Source organism: Pipra filicauda, unplaced genomic scaffold, assembly GCF_003945595.2.
Source record: "Pipra filicauda isolate LSUMZ 115617 unplaced genomic scaffold, ASM394559v2 scaffold32_size4067784_pilon, whole genome shotgun sequence".
Taxonomy (NCBI): Eukaryota; Metazoa; Chordata; class Aves; order Passeriformes; family Pipridae; genus Pipra; species Pipra filicauda.
The window spans coordinates 1,065,509-1,086,010 of NW_024104454.1; the positions used below are offsets into that span (position 1 = coordinate 1,065,509).

Below are 20,502 nucleotides of genomic sequence, written 5' to 3' on the forward strand. Positions count from 1 at the left end.
CTGAGGATAAATTTATTTGTATGACAAAGGAAATCCTATAAACAAACAACTTACTGGGTAACAAATAAAATTTTTACGTGCTCCTGGATTGTTGCTTCAAGTTAATAGGATAGAAGTATGGCATTTATTTAAAGGAGTTGTTAAAAGTAACAGAGACTTGATAGCGCTTTTTAGGGGGGATAGTTTCTTGTTTGTGGTTTTTTTGCTTTTTGAAACTCTAGAAATTTCCAAAATTACATAGCTTGGTCTAAATTTTTTCATTAAAGGAGTGTGGACATCGTGGCTAAAGCTTCTAAGGCAAGATAACATCAGTAAATCTGAAAGGAAGTGTTAAAGTGTTTGAGATGCGTCCAGTTGTTTTCTGTCAGGAAGGTCATGATACTTGGTGGGAGAGGACAGTTCTGTGCTTGGAGCAGGTAGCTGTGGGATGTGGTGTTGGTTCTTATCTAGCAACTTGCCCAAGTCATGAAGAAGTCACACTTGAGTGTTCACAGCAGGATTTCTCATTTTGGGTAACTGCTGCTTCTGTGTGGAAGCGGAGCGGGTTGGTTGAGAGGCATAAGTATCAGGTCAGACAAGAAGGTAGTGCAAAGCAACAGAGAGAGATGCCGTGAGATTGGCATCTTTTTGATGTTGCTGCCAAAATGTACTGCCTGGTTGCTTAGATTCTGAGAGGGCAAAAGCCGTGGTAATTTCCAATTCTCTTGTCAAGCTTGGAAAAGCTCTGTTTTATATCAGATTTATTCTTAGGACATTTCAGTTTTGTAGTATCTCAAAACTTGTAAATTCTAATAAAAGTTATGACTGTTATCAGGAAAGTCTTACAGTGGTACCATACTGACCTGAAAGCTATTTATCGCGGGGACGATAGAGAAGGGAGTTATATTCTGCTCTTGAAGCTCTTACAGGCTTTATAACTAATTTGATATATGGTATATTGACTGAACCTTTACATTGCAAAGAATACCCAGGTATCTCACCTCTGTCATATCTTGCCATATTTCACGCTGTAGCTGTTTGAGTGTGGTGATTTTTGTTTGGTCATTACTTACCAGGTACACATCAGTGATACAAAGACTGATCTGAATGTGTTCCATTACTGGTGTAAGGGGAAAAACACCATAAACAACAAAAAAGCCCTTGCTGATTGAACACAGAACTGCGGAACTTAGTTAACGGTGGTGGCTGTAAGGCAGCAGTAGCCTGGCAGTGGTTATTGATAGTGCAGTATCTGTTCAGTGTTTCATGGTAGGAGTATCCAAGGGCAAACTGTTGCCATTGCTGATTTAAATTTAGGGTCTAGGGCACGAGGCAGAGTTGGGTATAGCATTTCTCCGGGAGCTGCTGGGAGCAGTGAAGGCCCTGCCTGACTGGGCTGGAGCTGAGCTTGTTCCAGAGTGCTGTAGGTTGTAACAGTGTGGAGAGCAAAACTGTTGCTTCTCCAGTGATGCAGGGAATGAAACTGAGGTTTGAGTGAAGCTGCTAAAAGACATCTTATTTCCAGCTGCATGCCTGGGCATGCTTTTTGGTAGCTTTCACTCTTTCTTTAAGCAGGAGACTTATGAGCGGCTCCGGATGTGTGGCCACTGGCTCGGATTGCCCACCTGCCTCAAAAGACCTTATTTCCACCTTTTTGTTTTTTTCCAAGCTACCTTGTCTTTTAACAGCTTAGGGCAGATTTCCACTAAGGCATCTGCACTGTTCTGGCAGATTCTTGAAACATCCCCAGGAGAATAAGCCATTTGCAAGAAATAACATTTGGGAGGAAATACATTGTTTGGGGCAGACATAGGCTTAAAGAAACTACCTCCCTGAAGCATTCCTATCGTGTCTTTTGAAATAGTGATGTGAAACTTAGCAGTTTTGCCTGTGTCAGGGATGGAGCATTTTGAAACGCTCCAGGGAAGGAAGGGAATCATTTGGCTGATTCAAGAGTTTCTAGAAAGCCTCATGCTCTAATCATGCTATAAAGCTTGTTATTTTGGCAGATGAGTTCTCCAAAGATGCCCGTACAAAGCAAATTCCTCCCTGGGAGTGCAGGAATGAGCTAGGAAGGGGTCTTCACTAAACTGCTGATCCTGGCAGTTGTGATCTGCTCTGTGCCCTGTGCAGGACTGAAGAGTGGGGCACTCCTGATGCTGTGTTAGTAATGTTTTCCTTGCCCTTGGTGTTCAGGCCTTCCTGGGGAGAGGAAGGAGTTGGACTCCAAGAGCAATAGGAAGCAAGCTGGTGTAGGGTGGGCAGTGGAGGGAACTGCAGCTCTGCCACTCCCCCTGAGTTCCAAAAGTAATGTGGTTATCCTCAAAATAGGTAAATGAGAAGTAAATGGTTAAGCTTTGTGTCAGCTTAATTTGTTCTTTCTGGTTTTGAACAATGAAGGTAGGTAGGCTGGCTGGGGGGGAGGGGGGCATATTTTTGTGACAACTCCACCTTACCTGGGAAAGGTTTGTATTTTTGATTTTTCGCTTGATCAAGTGCATGTTCCCTGGGACAAGTCTGGAATATGACGGGAAGATAAGGGAAAAGATATTCTTTCTCCCATTCTCTGCCTTGTCTTGTAGCTTTCCCTCCTCTTAGCAACAGGTGATGCCATTTTGGTGCTTATTAAAACCACTGTCATTGTCTTCCTTCATTGAAGTTTGTGTTTCTGTGATATCTGCATTCCAGAAAAAATGCACTAAGTGAGAAAAACAGTAGATTAAAATGACTGATTAGAGCTGTGTTTAACCTTGAAGGCAAATCTCTAGATTTCTCTCTTTCACTGTTCTCTTATCTCCAGTATCCTGCTACTGACCCCCCACCAGTTGGCCAAATGCCTTACTTGCCTGTGGACAGATGTGTGTCAGGGGACTGTATTAACACTAAGAAGCTCAATTCTAACTTTGATCAGCAGTGCTATGTTTAAAACTTAATTGAAAACCTGTCATGAATTACGCAGTGTATTACCTAGTGCATAGCCCTTGGGTAGCAACAGCAACAACAAAGTATTCTGCCATTTAAGTACTAATCTGACAAAAGCAAGGGACTATAGAGCTGAGTTCATGTGGCCTCATCTGTTTTATTTTTCTTTAGACTGACCATGTGTAGAAGAGATTTTTATTTTTTTTAAAACAAATTTTGCTTTGACCTGAGTATACATAGAAGGCTGCATGTATGTTCCTAGAAAGAAAATAGCAGGAGGGAAATCTGCAAAATGGAGTGTGAGAATAAAGAACAAGTAAAATGATAATTTGGGAAAAAGAAAGTGCTACCAAAGTACCATGCTCAGGATGCTGATAGGATAATGACAAAATAACCAGGATCAAGATCCATGTTTCATCTCCATTCAACTGCTGAAACAGCTTGCTCAGTGACTGCTTTTGTTGCCTTTGTTAAAATCCTCTGTAAACTTACCTCTCTTTCATTTGTCGCAGACAGCCAACTGTTGCCTGGGAATAACTTCACAAATGAATGCAACATTCCTGGAAACTTCATGTGCAGTAATGGACGCTGTATCCCAGGGTCCTGGCAGTGTGATGGGCTGCCAGACTGCTTTGATGACAGTGATGAGAAGGAATGCCGTAAGTGACCATTGCTGTGACCTTAACATGCTTTATATCACAAGGCTTGGCTAAGTAGTGTTACTGCTGTGTTCTGTAGCGTGTGTTAGGGAAGTAACAACTGATGCCAGTTTAATTTAGATCTTGTTAGAAAAAAATGCACAGACTTTATTATTTCAGGTCTTTAAGGTTCTTTGGTATCCAGTGTAGTTTCTTTACGTGTATGCTTTACGGAGGTTTTCATTACACTTCACATGAATTTATAGGAAGCTTACCTTTCCCAGGACGCTTCCAAGATATCATTAGCTTTCCTTATGGAGGGAAAGGAAAAAAGAATAGTTTCTTTCAAATTACCTGAATAGAAATGCCATGTGTTGTTAAATGCTCTTGCTTTTTTAACTTGATTGCCTCTACTTTAACCCCAGTTATCCATCCCTTTTAAGTAAGGGGCTTTAATAACTGTGCTGTGAAAATCTCCATATATAGTTCTGCTTTAAGCCAGTGAGCTTTGCTCACTTTCTAAAGCATTAAAAGTATCTCTATGAAATCTAATGTTTTGCAGTCCTTCTAAGGCATCAGGCTCGTGTAACAACACTGAAGACAGGTTAATTTAACTGTTATTTTTTTTACTTAAATGTTAACATCTTAGGAAAGAATGAGTCTGTTATTAGGATTGATCTTTGTCATGCATATCTGTTTTAACCCTAGCAGAATTTATATCGGTGGGAGCTTTGGCAAGAATAAAAATATCCAAAGCTCAACCTGTACCTTTCAGTGAGATATTCCTGATGACAACAACTGTGTGACTCAGGTTCCTTATTACTTGGCTCCTGAATAGACTGGTGGCATGACTTTGGGTGTGCTGTTTCTACTTCTTAAAACAAGCTGAATGATGGCACATCTTGGTGTTTATAGGATGCAAACCAGGAGTTTTTCTGTCTCTAAGAGTGTTGTCATCATCTGCCTTGCATAAATTTTGTTTCACCTGATACAATTAGATTATTTTTGTGAAGATTTTCATTAACCTTAATGAAGATTTTCTTACTGAAGGCTGTACTGGGTACAGTAATCAGTAACAGGAAAATATGCTTTGTGACTGTTCAAAAATTTCCTTACCAAAATCAGTTGAATTACAGTCAGTAATAAACATGGCAACTGACAATAAAATATAAATAGCTGTAAAATGACAGTTCATAAGAGCTGTTCTTGTCACGACAGACTGAAATAAACCTCACTGATCTAGGCTATGCTGCAACCAATAATTTTAAGTTTCTGCAGAATTGGCCTTTGTTGGGTTTTATATTTAAATACTTTTAGCCAGCTTTCTGGATGAGCATCCTTTTGTTCCTACACAAGTCGATGGAGATAATTAGACTCTTCTTTCCTCTTGCTATACATCTATCTGCTATCTGATGCCCCTCACAAATGGAAAGTTAGCACAGAAAAGAGACTTGTAGGGAGAGCAGTGCTATCCTATGCTAGCCTGCTGTTGACAGGTCAGATAAGCCAAAACAGAATGCAGATAGTGCTCATTTGAGTCTCCAAATCTATAGTGTTACCAACCAGTCTTTTCCATCATAAAGTAATCAAAAGTTGGATGGGCTTATACAGCCCAAATCTGTTGTTAGATTTGTTCCTAGCTCAGAGATAAGGCATTGAAAAGCAGCCGTATAGGTATAAAACCTTTTTTTTAAATCAGTTTAGGCTAGGCTTTGTTACCTTTCTTCTATCTAAAGGCTCTACTTTCTAAAACTTACCTTGCAGCAAAATTAGTCCTTTGTTTTTTGCTGTGATTTTGCTTTGCAGTAGCTGAGCAAAGTGAAGACAAAGCCATAGGAGTTACATTAGCAGCATGAGATGGCTGAGTTCCCAGTGTGTTCTACTCTCAGCTGTACTCTTAAGTTGCTTTGCCTGTGATTCCGCATCGAGTAACTATTTCACACTGAAAGGTGTTAGACTTGCTAAGAAGTGTTTGTGTGTGAACAGGAGCTTGGTTACAGGATTCATTTGGTACTGTAGATTGGTATTGTTGCAAAGACGAGTATGCTGTATTTTGGCATGCTCACTGAGGAAGTTTCATGCACACGTGTGTGGTTATGTGGAAAGTCTTTCTCTTTTGGTTTGTCTTATAGTTGAATGTGGATGTACAGCAATATTTTATCAATTCCATTGCTGTAGGATCTCATCCTGTCTGTCCCCCTTCAAACAGGAGAATTTTAAACTTGTGGTCTGGTTCTCATTTTTTGTGGCCGTGAGTGGAAAAGTGATAGTCTGGGTGTGAGGAGGAAATAAGATGCAAAACAGAATTACCTACAAGTTGTCCATTCATGTCTTGTCTCTTCCCTCTCTTCCTTTTGTCCCTTTTTTGTCTCCTGCTTTGCAGGAGCATTGTTTTTAACCATGTCCCTTTGCCTGTGGGCTTTCTCTCCATCTCCCCTCCATCTCCCACACTTGCCAGAATCCATACCGTCTGTCATCTTCCGTGCTTCCTCTATGCCCTGACCTGTGATCAGTTTAACACTTCCCACACTGACTGACTGTATGCTGTTATTGCACAGAACATTTCTCATACTCTTGCCTTCTGTCATGGTGATGTGAAGACTGAAAAATTTTATCTGGTTTTATCTAGGGAGGAGGGTTAAGGAAAGGCATAGAAGGAAGGGAATAAGCTGAAACAGTGACTCCACATTGTTGTAAAGAAGAACTACTGCTTGAAGCAGAATCTCTCTTTTGTTTTTCCTCTAAGCCACTTATTGAGCTTGAAAAAGAATTAATTGACCATAGCAATATGAATGTTTTGTGAGTACTTCCAGTTGTCTATAGTTTGAGTAATCTGCCATCATCAATGTATCTGCCAGTGCAGAACCCTTTTGTAGTTCATCGCCCCCCTTCTCTTCTGGTTCTCATCTGTTGGGTTGCTCATCAGCTTGTGTAGTCCAGTATCTGTCATGCACGTTTTTTTCAAGTGTTACTACTATTACTGCTTTTTAGCCGTGTAGATGATTTATAATGGAAGCAACTCTTCTTGACAAATGCAGAATCTTTACCAACAGGACTTTCATGGGGAGCTTATAGGTATTGATTGCATAAATCCTAAATCCTGCACTGCATACCACTAGGCATTATATATACCTGGGGTTAGTGCTTGCCCTGGTCAGGTTGGGAGCTGCATGCTGTGAGCCACTCAGTTCTTACTGTTATCCAGTATGGAAGAGCCAAAATGTAACAAAATAGAGAACCTGAATGGAAAGAGCCTAGAAATGGGTGCTTGCATGTTTCAAAACATTTTGAGGGAAATGCATTATCTTTAGTACTGACCTTTATACCTACCTGTTGACCTATTCCTTTGGGGCCAAGAACCGCATCTTGCTGTTGGAAGGATTCACTTCTTGAGATTTAAGAGTGCGCTAATGTTCTTAGTTAAGCTTATAATTTACTCTGTCATCTCTGTTTCCTTTTTCCTTTGCTCTTTGTACGTCTTCGTATTAGATTATTACAGAGGGAACATTGTGAACACAGAATGGCTGTTGTCAGTAATGAGCAGCAGCTAGTGGGGAGGTGGCATGTGCTGCCTTTGTCAGCTAACGAGCAGCAGATGGTGGGGATTCAGAGCATGGCACATCATCCGCGCTAAGTGCCTGGCATGACAGCGGCCAGAATTAGAGACGTACCAAATACCCAGGAGCCTGGATTTTCCTTCATTGCTCTTCTGAGAGCCATCTCTTATGTGCCAGATTTGTACGTTCAGCTATGAGCAGATAGTGGCACGCAGTGAATGCAGTGACTAGCTGTGTTAATTGAAGGGCTAAAGAGTGTAGGCTGTGGCTAGAAAAAAATGTGATGCAAGGATAGCCTTGGGGCAGTGTGTTCTCATGTTAGAAACTTCTCTTTCCCATGTGTTTCTGTTTCCAGTTGTCATGGTTGCTCATTCAACACAAACATAAAGGTAAAGCAGGTTTTTGAATCAATGTTAAAAGCTGTGATTGGAGTGTGTAGATGTCTGAGCAAGAGGGCATCATCCGTGCTTGTAGGAATGTGCTGCCAACACACTTCTGCACTGGCTAGCAAGAGCCGGTCTGTAGGAACGTCTGGAACTGTGGTAATAAAAAGCTCGTTTCATCACCAGCAATCCATCGTCATCAGACCTTTCTCCGATTGTTCTTCAGACAGAGTCTTTATGACCAAGTCTCCTCCATGGGGGAGAATGTCTTCATTAAATGAAGTGCTGCATGAAAACGGTCCATTTTAATAAGGATTCCCCAGGCAGGTATTGAAGCTGCCTGCCAAGCAGGCTTCCACTAAAGGTCAGCTTTGTCTCTTTTCCTGAGATACATGTGCTTGCAGGGAACCCAATGCAATCAGAACTGAAGATTTTATAACATCTACGTTATACACATGTATGATGCTGGGTTGCACTCAACATGGTGGGGTGAGCCAAGCTTTTCTGCATTCTCACACCAACACACTCTCATGGTCCTGAGCACTGTGACTCATATTTGAGCAGACTGAGAAACCAATTTAATCCAGGTGTCTAGCAGATCTGGTAAGACCATTTCTGTTTCTGTATCAGGGAACTGGAGCCCCTGAGGCCCTATCCTGGTGACAAATACCCTAGCAACTCCTACATCTGGTAGGCTGCATGCTGTAGTGCAAGGATGAAGGTGTGTGGTGGGAACGCTTTCTGATCGGTGGTGTTATGGTTGTAACCATGCTGGTTTTGCAAGCATTTTTAACTGTCTTTGCAGGTTAGTAGAATAATATTTGAGATAGTGTTGCAATTACTTATTCATTGCTGATATGTTGGCATATTAATCTTTGATTTCATCTTCTGTGTCTCTTAACTTTGTTCTTGGTTTTACCCTGTAGAGTTTGAGCTGTGTGTTTATATATAATAAACATGATCTGTTTTTTCAGATTCCGTTCCGTGTCTTATCTTTTCTACGTTGGGTATGTTTACCTTTCCATTTAATCCATCTGAATGCACACAGCATTTTGTATAAATGCTTTATAGTCTCAGAAGACTTTGTAAATCTTCTGGTGTCGTCGGGATGTGAAGTGACGGGGTGGGAGACGTGGCACAACTAAGTTTCCCTCATTCAAAGTGTTTGTATCTGCACACTTTCTCTAACTCTTTGTTGACCCTACGCTGGTGGGGAGTTAGGCTGGATTAGCAGTATATTGTAGTTTGAAATTACAGCCCACAGTAATCACTTTTACGTTTCTCCAGGGTTTGCTGTGCCTCGCTTTCCTTATTTTTTCCATCTCCAATATAAAAATTTCCTACCAGACAAATGTTTACTGCTCCCTCTGGTGTTCACTTGCAACAGGTGTCACAGCTTGACACGTTCGGTAATGGAGAGTTTGCAGGAAAGGGTTCATAATGATCAGTTACACACAGACACAGATGAAATATAAAGAATCTTTTCACATGAATGCTAAATGAAACCCACGCTCTGCAATTAGTAGCCTGGGTTTCCTAGATTATGTGAAGAATATTTTCCTGTGCTCTAAAACCTTTCATTTGGGAAACTGAAACTCTTGGAGAACAAAGGTGGATTAGCTAGGTTTTCTTCTTCGGGTGCATTTTGACTGACAATGGCATCCAGTTTCTGCAAAAGAAGTAGTTTTTAAGAACTGCATGTGTTAAAAGCTTCACAGCATCAGAGGGCTGGAAATTATTTAAAAAAGAAAAAAATCCCACTGAAACTGAAGTTATATCTGGGGAAGTTGGGCTGTCATTGGAGAAGCTTCTGAGTGCAAGAACTCCTACACTGCCTGGTGTGGGCTTCAGTAGGAAGGAGGTGGGTTGAGCGGAGACTGCACCAGCTTCAAAGCCGTGTCATAAATCTGGAAGCCTCAGATAAGGACTGTCAGACTACCTTGTCCTGCCCTCTTTGATGCAGGGTAGATTTTAGAAGAAGTTCTTTAGATTTGTTGCTGTGTGTTGCTTTAAAAAAATAATCATGGGGTTTGCCCTGAATCAAGAGCGCACTTTGAGTCTGCTCTACACGAAGCTCACAAGCTGATATTATATTAAAGGCACATTATGTACCCATGCTTTTCTCTTTGTAAGTGCCAAAATTACAATGGAGGCAAAGACAAAATTTATTCATAAATGGTCATTACTGACAATCCAAATTGTTCTGGTCACAGTCTGAATTTAGATGTGTCCTCACCTTGCGTTACATTTTGCTGCAAGAGTAGTCAAATTCATGACTTCCACACTGCTAAGAATAAGTAACCAGGTCTAGAAGCCACTTTAAAAGACAGAGAGAAAAGGTCTTGTAGAGACAATGAGTTCTGCAATCTCTATAAGCTATTTAATGACTGCTTATTATGATAGTACAGTTATTACAGCTGAAGATATTTTGCTTGGGTTTAACCTCTCAGCAGGGTCAGTCTAATGAATGGCTTTCATGTACAGGAACAAAGGGCACAGGAACTCTGGCTCTTATCCTTTTAAATACTAGGCTTTCCGTTCAACAAGCAGAGCTCAGTGCAATGAAGAATGAGATGCAGTGTTTTGTTAAAAAGAAATGTCTGCTTAATTCAGAAGAGATTGTCTAAACCAGCTGAGATCCAGAAATACAGCAGTGGGCCAAGACCTGGGCAGGACTAATCCTACCCATCAGTAAAGATTACTGACTTTCAATTGTTTAGTATATTGTGGCCCCAGAAAATTATTCTTAAAGCATCAGTCAAAGCGTGATGTTGACTAAGGCTAATGTTACAGAAGATGAGGGGAGGGTGATATTTTCAAGAGATGCTTTCAGATTCCTGGGATTAAGGTCCTGCAACAAGTGTAAAGGTGGAGGCATCTCACCTGCTGCAGTCTGTTGCTGCTAGCCAGGTGCACTTTTAGCTTTGAGAAATTTACATTCCTGGTGTCTGGTAAGTTGTATTCTTTCTTGCTAGCTAAAAGATGATAGTAGTGCAAACTTAATAGCTGTGAAGTGGTGGTGTATCAAAGCTCACCACATTTTGGAGAAGATAAATAAGCAAGTAAGGAATACTTGCAAGTAAGTGATTTAGCAACCTGCCACTTAAAAAAAAATATTTAAAAAACCTCCAAAAAATCACATCAAAATAACTTTTTCACATTTGAGGATTTTACCTTATGATTGTAACACAATTTGAAAGTACTAGAGCTGCATCTCTAGTCTTTAGTTCATCAAATCTGTATCTGCTGCTTCAGAATTGTAGAGTGGCTGTGATAAGGCTCACAGTACTCACGAGAGGCTTGGGTGGCTGTGAACTTTGGTCATTGTCTGCATGTAGTTTTGGAGATGATGACAAACCTCTGCTGCAAATGGATGTGTCCAAAGACAGGTGAATGGTTGATGGAAATAACCGAGCTAGCCCCCATGAGCATGAAGGAGAGTGATACAGGCATAACAAACAAGATAAAGACACAGAGATAAATATAAAAGCAGTATGTTAAAGTAGTATAATTACAGCAACTTGAATGCTTCATAACTCTGAGTCCCTGCTAAAATCTATGTGAAATGGTGGAAGTGTGAGGCTTGTGGCATTTTTTTGAGAGTATGATCTGGGAATTTGACTCTGCTTGTAAATAGGACTAACAGCCTACCTTTGTGGTGCCCTGCCTTACACTACCTCTCTATCTAGTGCATTTTAAATTCCTGCAGAGAAAGTACAGGACTGTAAGAAATCACAGAATCTCAGTATCACAGTTGGATGTGATGCAGTGAGCACTGCCACTTTGGACCTCACACCCTGAGTCCTTCAGCTTAAAGCCTGTTCACTGAGTTGGCCAGCCTCTGCCAAAGATTCCCTTGCCTCTTCTAGACAGGTGGATCCCTTACAAGAAACTTACAAATAGGGATTATTTTTTATATTGACTGCTTGGGGGGTGGTGTTAAGATATGGAATGAGAATATCTGACAACAGGGCCAGAATTTAGGAAGAGAGAAGCATTGTACAGAGCTCACATCCTGGAAGGATCATGGCTATGAAAATCTGCAGTCAAAATAGATTTTGTGCATTAATGTTAATGGAGTAAGCATCGTCATGTGCTAGGATTCCAGGCTGTCAGGTGTTGTGTAAGGAACAATCTTACACTCTACAAAATCAGTCTTTAGTTGTGTCATTTATAATCCACTATAATTTGTGTAAAAAGCTAATGAAATTAACACCTCTTTTATTTTCCTAAATAACTAGAATATATAACAGAAAGCTAGGAATTTCTCAATAAAAGTAGTTGTACGTTTTGTAGTAGCTGTATAAAAATACATGGAATACCTCTGGACTTCTGTTCTTCTATTCACATCTTAAAATCACTGAGTGCTTTTAAGTCTCCTTTTGTGTTTCTTGCTGCCTCCTGTCATTTCCTGGTTGACCTGGGATATTTCTTGCAGGTAGGTAACAAACATCAGAATTCTTAAGCGAAGCTGAATATTAAACAACACCTGAAACGAGCATCTGCATTAATTGGCAAGATGCTGTAAGCCAGCTGCTGATCTTTTTGTCACTTACTCAGATGACTCTTAAACTTGGAATATCAGACTGGAATTAGCTCTTGTTTTCACTCATGATTAAGCAACCAAATACTTAGTAGTTAAAATAAGTAATTTGTAATTAAGTGACCATGGTGAATGTTTCATTTGAAGCTCAATTACACATGAGTAAGGGCAAGAGTAATAACTGCTTATGTTTGATAGCTTTTTATGCAAGGAGATCAAGAGGGTTTGTGGTGCTAATTATTTAATCCTCTTGATGGGGGTCAGTAAATAGCCCAGTTGGAGAGCTGGGAATCAGACAGGTTTAACAGTTGGATGGAATTAGTGGCAGAACTGAAAGAAAAAGATCAGGTAGGTAGTATCCCAGGATGGAGTGAGGGACTGTAGCCCATCAGGCATGCAGATGTCCTTCTGAAGAGGGCTGCCTCTGCTACTGAAATCCCTTAAGGGTGGTGTTCTGTCCTGCCTGTATTCATCCTGAGTAACTTAACAACTCTGAAGTTGTGCTTAATTTGTGTGGTGCAACAGCTGATTTCGAATTTGTCCTTTTGTATGATATTCTTGTTTGGGTTGTTTAGGGAGTAGCAACTTCTAAAACACTTCTTTTAGTGAGAAATTGCTTTACTGAATGTCTGAAAAACAAGATTTTTGTCTATGCTCTCTTCTGACATCTCATCTGCTTTGTGATGATTTTGAAGGACTGAAACATAGACTCCTAGATCATGAAAGATTACTTTAAGGCCTTACTGTTTGTCAAGAGGTAAAGGCCACTGACTCGTAATTCAGCTCCAAAGTGAAGTAATTTGGTTTTCCCCTTTTCTTTTGAAGAAAGCAGTTTTCTCTTCAAGGCAGTAGAATCCATTGGCTTTTTTACTTTAGTGTTGTGCTTTCTCTCTTACTGTTAACCGTAGTGTAAATACTACCCACGTAAGTGGGTGATAGTTTTATGTATTGGAGGCAACCTCTGATGTTTCCTACAGGGCTAATTTCACTAATTTAAAAAAAATAAAATTGGTCCCTTTTAAATAAATCAAATTTTAGGATCATTTTCTCTGAGTTTACATTAGCAGTTTATGACTAGCAGCTGTTTCACCTGCCTGGTTAAACAGGGAATACAGGAAAGAGTGACCCAAGGACTTTCTGTAGGTGCAGTGAATGCCCTGTAGTTGTCTGTGTTTTGTATCAAAACTCCTTACATTAAATAACTGTCTTGTTTTGGATTGGAGAAGTTCTGGCATAGTAGACTGTTGGGTGGATTTTATACTGGGAATGCAACTCGAAGTGCTAAGCTTTTTTCGAGATAGGAAAAAGCAAGCAGAGGATGTAAGGGCGATCTGGCTGCGACATCTGTCACCCCACTGATCGCCAGGGTTGATTTGGCTGATCTGGCTGGCTAGGCAGGTGTCCCGTTCCTCCCTCAATGCTCCATGTGTGTCCCTCCTGAAGCTGTGTGCTCGGTCAAAGAGGACAACCTTATTTTTTTTTTTTCTACCACTCTGCAGAGGGACCTGGACAGGCTGGAGAGTTGGGCTGATTCCAACGAGATGAGGTTCAACAAGGCCAAGTGCCGAGTCCTGCACTTTGGCCACAGCAACCCCATGCAGTGCTACAGGCTGGGCACAGAGTGGCTGGAGAGCAGCCAGACAGAGAGGGACCTGGGAGTTTGGATTGACAGGAAGTTAAACATGAGCCAGCAGTGTGCCCAGGTGGCCAAGAAGGCCAATGGCATCCTGGCCTGGATCAGGAACAGTGTGGCCAGCAGGACCAAGGAAGTGATTCTTCCCCTGTACTCAGCGCTGGTGAGGCCACACCTGGAGTACTGTGTCCAGTTCTGGGCCCCTCAGTTCAGGAAGGATATTGAGGTCCTGGAGCAGGTCCAGAGAAGAGCAACGAGGCTGGTGAAGGGACTTGAGCACAAGTCCTATGAGGAGAGGCTGATGGAGCTGGGGCTGTTTAGCCTGGAGAAGAGGAGGCTCGGGGGAGATTTTATCACTCACTACAACTCCCTGAAAGGAGGTTGTAGCCAGGTGGGGGTTGGTCTCTTCTCCCAGGCAGCTATCAGTAAGACAAGAGGGCATGGTCCTAAGCTCTACCAGGGGAGGTTTAGATTAGATATTAGGAAGAAATTCTTTACAGAGAGAGTAATCAGGCATTGGAATGGGCTGCTCAGGGAAGTGGTGGATTCTCCATCTCTGGAGATTTTTCAGATGAGACTGGGTGTGGCACTTAGTACCATGGTCTAGTAACCATGGTGGTAGTGGATCAAGGGCTGGACTGGATGATCTTGGAGGTCCCTTGCAACTCAGCTGATTCTATGATTCTGTGATTCTCTGTGTCATTCTGCAAGACAGCCCTGTTCCAGAGCTCTGTGAGCCAGCAAGTGGTGCATTTGCCATCTGTGCTGAGGCAGCTGAGTGACTGCAGGTAGCAGTGGCTTCCCCACTGGGAACTGAACTGAAAATACTGTAGGATCCAAACAGCAATTAACTAACCCAAAATAACTGTAAGTGTTAACAGTTAGGGTTTATAGCAGTTCTTAGGGTGAAAGGCATCATATCCTGATGCCATCCTGCTTGTGTTATAAAGTGTTGTAAAATCATTCCTTCTTTTGTAAATTAAAGTTAAAACCTTTAACTCTTTCATGTAAAGCCATTACTGAAATGCTGCACCTTGCCACACATGCATAAAAAGAGTCTGTCTGATGCGGCTGTGGCACCTCTCAAACTAAATTAACAACAGCAGAGAACTTTAAGGTGGTTCATTATCAAAGTCAGGAAAATGGTTGTGGCTCTGCAGTAATGCAGCATCTGCACGCAACAGTTTCTGTCAGGAGAACTGCTCTTGTCACATGCAGGTAATCAAGTTTTGATTACTTGAATAAATCATCATCAGTTCAGTTGAGACATGTTGCTGTGAAGCAGCTTAAAGTTATTTTGCTTGATTGCTACTTGGAGAGGTTTGAAGGCAACAATTTGAGTTCAAAGATGCTGAAGTTCTGTGCAGTTTACTCCTAGCTGTAGGTTGTCTAAAATGTTGTCTAAAAATGTGAGCTCTTGTATCTGATACATCCTGTCTACTCAGTCCAGATTGCAAAATAATTGAGAAATATTTCAAAACAGAAATGTTTGTAAAGTTAAAAGAAGGAAATAGACTTGTCCTACTGGCCACATCATGTTGAGTGCTTGTTGTGTGCTGTCTCTGCATGTTGCATGCAGTAAAAAGCGCCCAGTTCACTGTAACTAGGTGTGAAATGCTGGGGTTGTGGACTAGCTGGTTCAACAGTAACACAGTCATAAAATCATAGATTGGTTTGGGCTGGAAGGGACCTTAAAGAGCATCTAGTTCCAACTCCCCTGACATGGGCAGGGACACCTTTCAGTAGACCAGGTTGCTCAGAGCCCCATCCAACCTGGCCTTGAACACCTCCAGGGATGAGGCATCTGCAAATTCTGCAGACAACCTATTCCAGTGCCTCACTACCCTCACAGTAAAGAATTTCTTCCTTATATCCAATCTAAATCTACTCTCAGCTTAAAGCTGTTTTTTTCTTGTCCTGTCACTATATCCCCTTGTAAATAGTTCCTCTCCAGCTTTCTGGTAGGTCCCCTTCAGCTACTGAAGGGCCACAATAAGGTCACCCCAGAGCCTTCTCTTCTCCAGGTTGAACAACCCCAACTCTTTCAACCTTTCCTCATGGGAGAAGTGCTCCAGCCCTCTGATTATTCTGGTACCCCTCCTCTGTACTCACTCTAACAGGTCAATTCCTTCCTGTGCTGAGAACCCCAGACTCAGACACAGCACTCCAGGTGGGATCTCACCAGAGTAAAGGGCAGAATCACCTCCCTCAACCTGCTGGCCACTATGCTTTTGATGCAGCCCAGGATGTGTTTGACTTTCTGGGCTGCAAGTGCACATTGCTGGCTCATGTCCAGCCTCTCGTTCACTAGCAACCCCACGTCCTTCTTGGCAGGACTGCTCTTGGTCCATTCATCCCCCAGGCAGTATTGATACCAGGTGTTGTCTTGACCCAGGTCAAGTGCAGCACCTTACACTTGACCTTGTTGAACCTCATGAGGTTCCCATGGGCCCACTTCTCGAGCTTGTCCAGGTCCCTTGGATGGCATCCCGTCCCTCAAGTGTGTCAGCTGCACCACACAGCTTAGTGTCATCTGCAAACTTGCTGAGAGTGCATTCAATCTCTTTGTCTGTGTCATTGATGAAGACATTTAATAGCACTGGTCCCAGTAAGGACCCCTGCAGGACACCGTTTGTCACAGCTGTCCATTGGAGCATTGAGCTGTTGACCACTAGTCTCTGAATCTGACCGTCTAACTAATTTCTTATCCCCAAATTAATTCACCCATCAAATCTGTCTCTCTCTGGTTTAGAGAGAAGGATCCTGTGGGGGACTGTGTCAAAGGCCTTACAGAAGTCCAGAGAGATGATATCCATAGCCCTTCCTTTGTCCACTGATGCAGTCACTCCATCACAGAAGACCACTGGGTTGGTCAGGCAGGACTTGCCCCTGGTGAAGCCGTGTTGGCTGTCCCAAATCACCTCCCTGTATGCCAGGTGCCTTAGCACAGCTTCTCGGAGGATCTGTTCCATGATCTTCCCAGCACAGAGGTGAGGCTGAAGGGTCAGTAACAATTCAGTCAGAAATTTTTTTCCCTAAAGGTTCATTAACAACACTGTGTCTTGGCTTCTGTAAGGAAAAAACCTGTTCTAAATGTATAATGCTTCTGTTTAAGCATTGTGGCACTACAGTGGGTCACAGCTTAAAATTTTACTGTGATATCTAAACTGTTGGTTAGTATCTACTTAGAGTTACATATGACAAATTTTTTTCCAAGAAGTTGGGCCACGGCATCTGTCCTGGCTATATTCCTCAAATATATAGGCCACAACTGCAGTTTACTTGTAATTGTTACTGATAATTATAGAACACATTTGATGTCTTTGCTGCTCCATCTAGGGAAAGTAAATCACCTGCCCATTGCAGAAGATCAGTTGTAACCTGTTACTCAGATTTGAAGTTGTTGTAGCCAAGAGTGTCAAAGATGCTTTTATTTAGGGGGGTATCTGTATACAGTATAAAGTTATACACAGTATATGCCAAATCTGGTTTCTTTTCCCTTATTATTGTTCATCTCTGCTGAGAAATAATGTGTTACACTTTTCTAAAAATAGTACTGGATCACACTTAGTACCCTAAAGATAGCAAAATATTTTTCTGTTAGTACCATAGAGCTGTGCCTGCAAACTGTCACATCTTCAGTGGAGTGTACTACTGGTCCTGATGGGAAGTTACTATTTTTTTAGACACTTAAAGGAAGAGGGTTGAGAGGATCGGTTTCTGTGTAGCATAAGGAGTGACTTCACGCACTCACACCTACAACTGCCAAAATAGTTTCCTTGAACTTAAGCAAAGCAACCTGGAGGAAACATTTGGCAAGCTTGTACTGTGGCCAGCAGTTCTCTGCCACCATCTTCACCATTTGCTTCCTGCTTGAATTTTAGGAGATGAGAAGAATATCTTATTGAAGAGCAATTTCTTCCCATGGGTAATGGAGTCAGAGGAGGTTTCTCAAGTGCATGGTAGTTCACTGACATTTATACTTTAAATACCATAATTTTAAATATCATGGCAGTTCCCTTTTGTGAAATGTAAATACAGGTTCATCTTAATCTCCCAGCCTTGGATTGCTTCTGCCATGACTAGGTAACAAATGAAGAGCGAAACTGGATGGAATTGATCCTTTCTGCCATAGGTTCAGAAATGGCTTGGATGGCAGTTTTTTTGGATGTTTTTTGTACTTGCTGTATTGAATACAGGCTGGATCTGCTATTTGTGTAGCCTTTCTTTAGACACAGTTTTGTAAATTGCTGTGTGATTTCTTGATGTATTTCAAATATGTTCATCAGCCCTTACTCCTGCCCCTCCAGTGTGTGGTCTCTTAGTTTCTTAGTTTCTGGAAACCTGGGTTCAGGAGGGCTTACCAGTTCCTTTAAAAACAACCAAATTCTCCCTTCCCTTTGCTTTAGCTGGTTATAATACTGTAAGGTCAGATGATCCACGTGTGCCTGTGTCCTTTTTCACTTTTCTCCTGTCATTTCCTGATATCCCAGTAATTTTTATTATCCTGAGCCCATTTCAACCAAGCGTAACAGAGAAGAACACAGATTGCAGAGGTAATGCTGTCCTTGAAAGCTTCTCAAGGCTGACATCACTACATCACTGAAGGAGCTGAATAGATGGCTGCTTTTGGGTAAACGTAAATCTTACCACATGCAGATTTGCCTGAAAACTTGAAACTTGTGCGGTAGGAGACACAGTGATGATCAAAGGAGAAGAAAACTTTTTGTAACAGTCATGCAATGGGAGGAGGAATTGCAGAGGAATGCTGGAATAGTGCAGCACATGCCTTGAATGTCCTATAGGCAGTCATGATCCTGGTACCTATGAGGTGCTGAAGACCTGAAGAAGATGGATAGCCCCTTCATGTTCAGGGTATCTCCAGAGATCACTGCAGAATGGAAAGGTACGTTTCTGCTCTGGAAGAAACGATTGTGCTTTCCATAGGAACCTTATGAGCAATAACCAAACAATGCCTGAAAACCTCAGGAAAACTCTATCAGAGAACAAAAAGAATGTAAAATTGAAAATCAGGAATTCCTCAGTGGAGTTCTCCAGAGTCAAAGGATGTGACTTGGACTAAGCTGTTACTGTTTTCTCATTTTTCCTGCATTTATGGGCAGCATATGAGAAATGCATTTTGTGTGTGGAATTGGAACTTGGAAAACTAAGTTCTGTTTGGGAGCAAGACTTGTGTGTAGTAAATGGCTAGCTGTGTGACTAGTCACTATGGTGTTTGAAATGCTCTTTTATATTTGCAGGGTCTCCTAGGTAAGTATAGGTTTGAATTTGGATTGGATTGTGTATATATCAGGCCTATTGCAAATAGGAAGAATTGCATTTGGGTTTTGTTTGTTATTTTTTCCTTCCCTTGTTAAAAAAAAATAAGATCAGTGGACTATATAAAAAGGAAACAGACATGAGTTGAAGGTGTTTAGTTTCTTCTTTGTTTTTGGTCTCTGGTTACTAGTATGTGTTCTTTTGATAAACAGTTATTTGAAAACAGAATTCGCTTCTTCTCTGGCTGCTCACTCAGGAGGAGGAGATAGGAAAAGGTCTGGGGAGAAAATATGGAACTAAAAATTATATAGCTATCTAAGTAATACTTACATTAAATAATTGTCCTGAATGGATTCTCCCTCTTCTTGATGGGGTATCAGTATGCTTTGGACAGAAGAAAGAGTTCATTTTCCAGAAACTTGACTTTGTTCCGGATCATTCCAGCATCTTTTTCTTCCAGGTGTGGTCAAACATTAAATATGCTTTACTGTGGTAGGTCAGTGTAATGCACAAGATGTGCTTTGGGCTTTCTCACCTTTCAGGGCCAGGATAGCTGAGAGTGTGAAATGGAGCTCTTGCAGCATTCACCGCCACTAGCTCTGATCAGGAAAGTGCAGGCACGTGACTTCTGCTCTTCCAGAGCCAGAGGCTCAGGTTTTGACAATTCACAGTCTGAAGTCTGCCAGGAGGAGTAAGGCTGCAAGAGTAAGAGATGGTCCATGTTAGAAATTTTAGAAGTAAATAATTTTGAAGCCTTAATTTGGCAGGGTTTTCAGAGTGGATAAAGGATAGCCTCTGAATTCAGACCTGAAATGACTGAAGTAAGCCTACTTGAAGAAGTGGGATCCAGTAAATGTTAACAGAGGCAAAAGCACAGTTGCTTTCCACTTTCTTAGTTCTTCTTCCTCTTGAAACTCTTGGAACTTCTCCCTTTTCTCCCTTCCTGGAATTGTTCTGGCTCAAAATACACCTATAAAATAAGATGATGTCCAGAAGCAGTCATTGGGAAATGTAAATTCACTATATGGTTTCAAAAAGATGTTAGCTTTTATAGAAAGAAAAACAACGGCAAATTAAAAAAAACAACAACACATGAAGCATTGGGCAACTCTTCACATACATGGTACTACCACACGCTCCCAGCAGCAGTTGTCTGGCTTCTTAGTGTGTTAGTACAGACTGCTTGCTCTGATAACACTGAATCTGTTGCTGAGGTTGTTTTGCTGCTTTTTGTTTAAAGACTGGGAGTATGATGATGCCTCAGTCCTTGTGGTTACTGAATTATTTAGCTAAGACCAGTCTACCTCAGAACTCTTAACACAGAAGTTGCTCTTTGAAGTTGTGTGGAGAATTGCCGGGGCTCAGATGTCTTGGCTGAGGGATTTCTGTTGCTAGTAGTGTGAAGCACAGCAGCTACTTCAGGGTAATTTATCACCTGTTTTCCTACAAAGTAATGGCTCACTTTCTTCTCCCCAAGTGGACCTTGGATACTCTTCAGAAAAAGTGCTAGTTGAATATGTGAAATTCAGTGATACATCCTATTTTACACTTCATAATTCTAACTAAA

The 20,502-nt window shown here is 41.5% G+C and overlaps 1 protein-coding gene across 5 annotated transcripts in view; it reads left to right on the forward strand.

The window, feature by feature from the left end:
* LDLRAD3 (low density lipoprotein receptor class A domain containing 3) overlaps window positions 1-20,502 on the forward strand; it is a 122,733-nt gene that overhangs the window by 43,052 nt on the left and 59,179 nt on the right. For all 5 annotated transcript variants that reach the window (XM_039383923.1, XM_027732658.2, XM_039383921.1 and 2 more), the window contains exon 2: window positions 3,414-3,560. In XM_039383923.1, coding sequence (XP_039239857.1) covers window positions 3,473-3,560 — 88 coding nt within the window. In that variant the 5' untranslated portion in view covers window positions 3,414-3,472. The remainder of the gene's footprint in view (window positions 1-3,413; window positions 3,561-20,502) is intronic.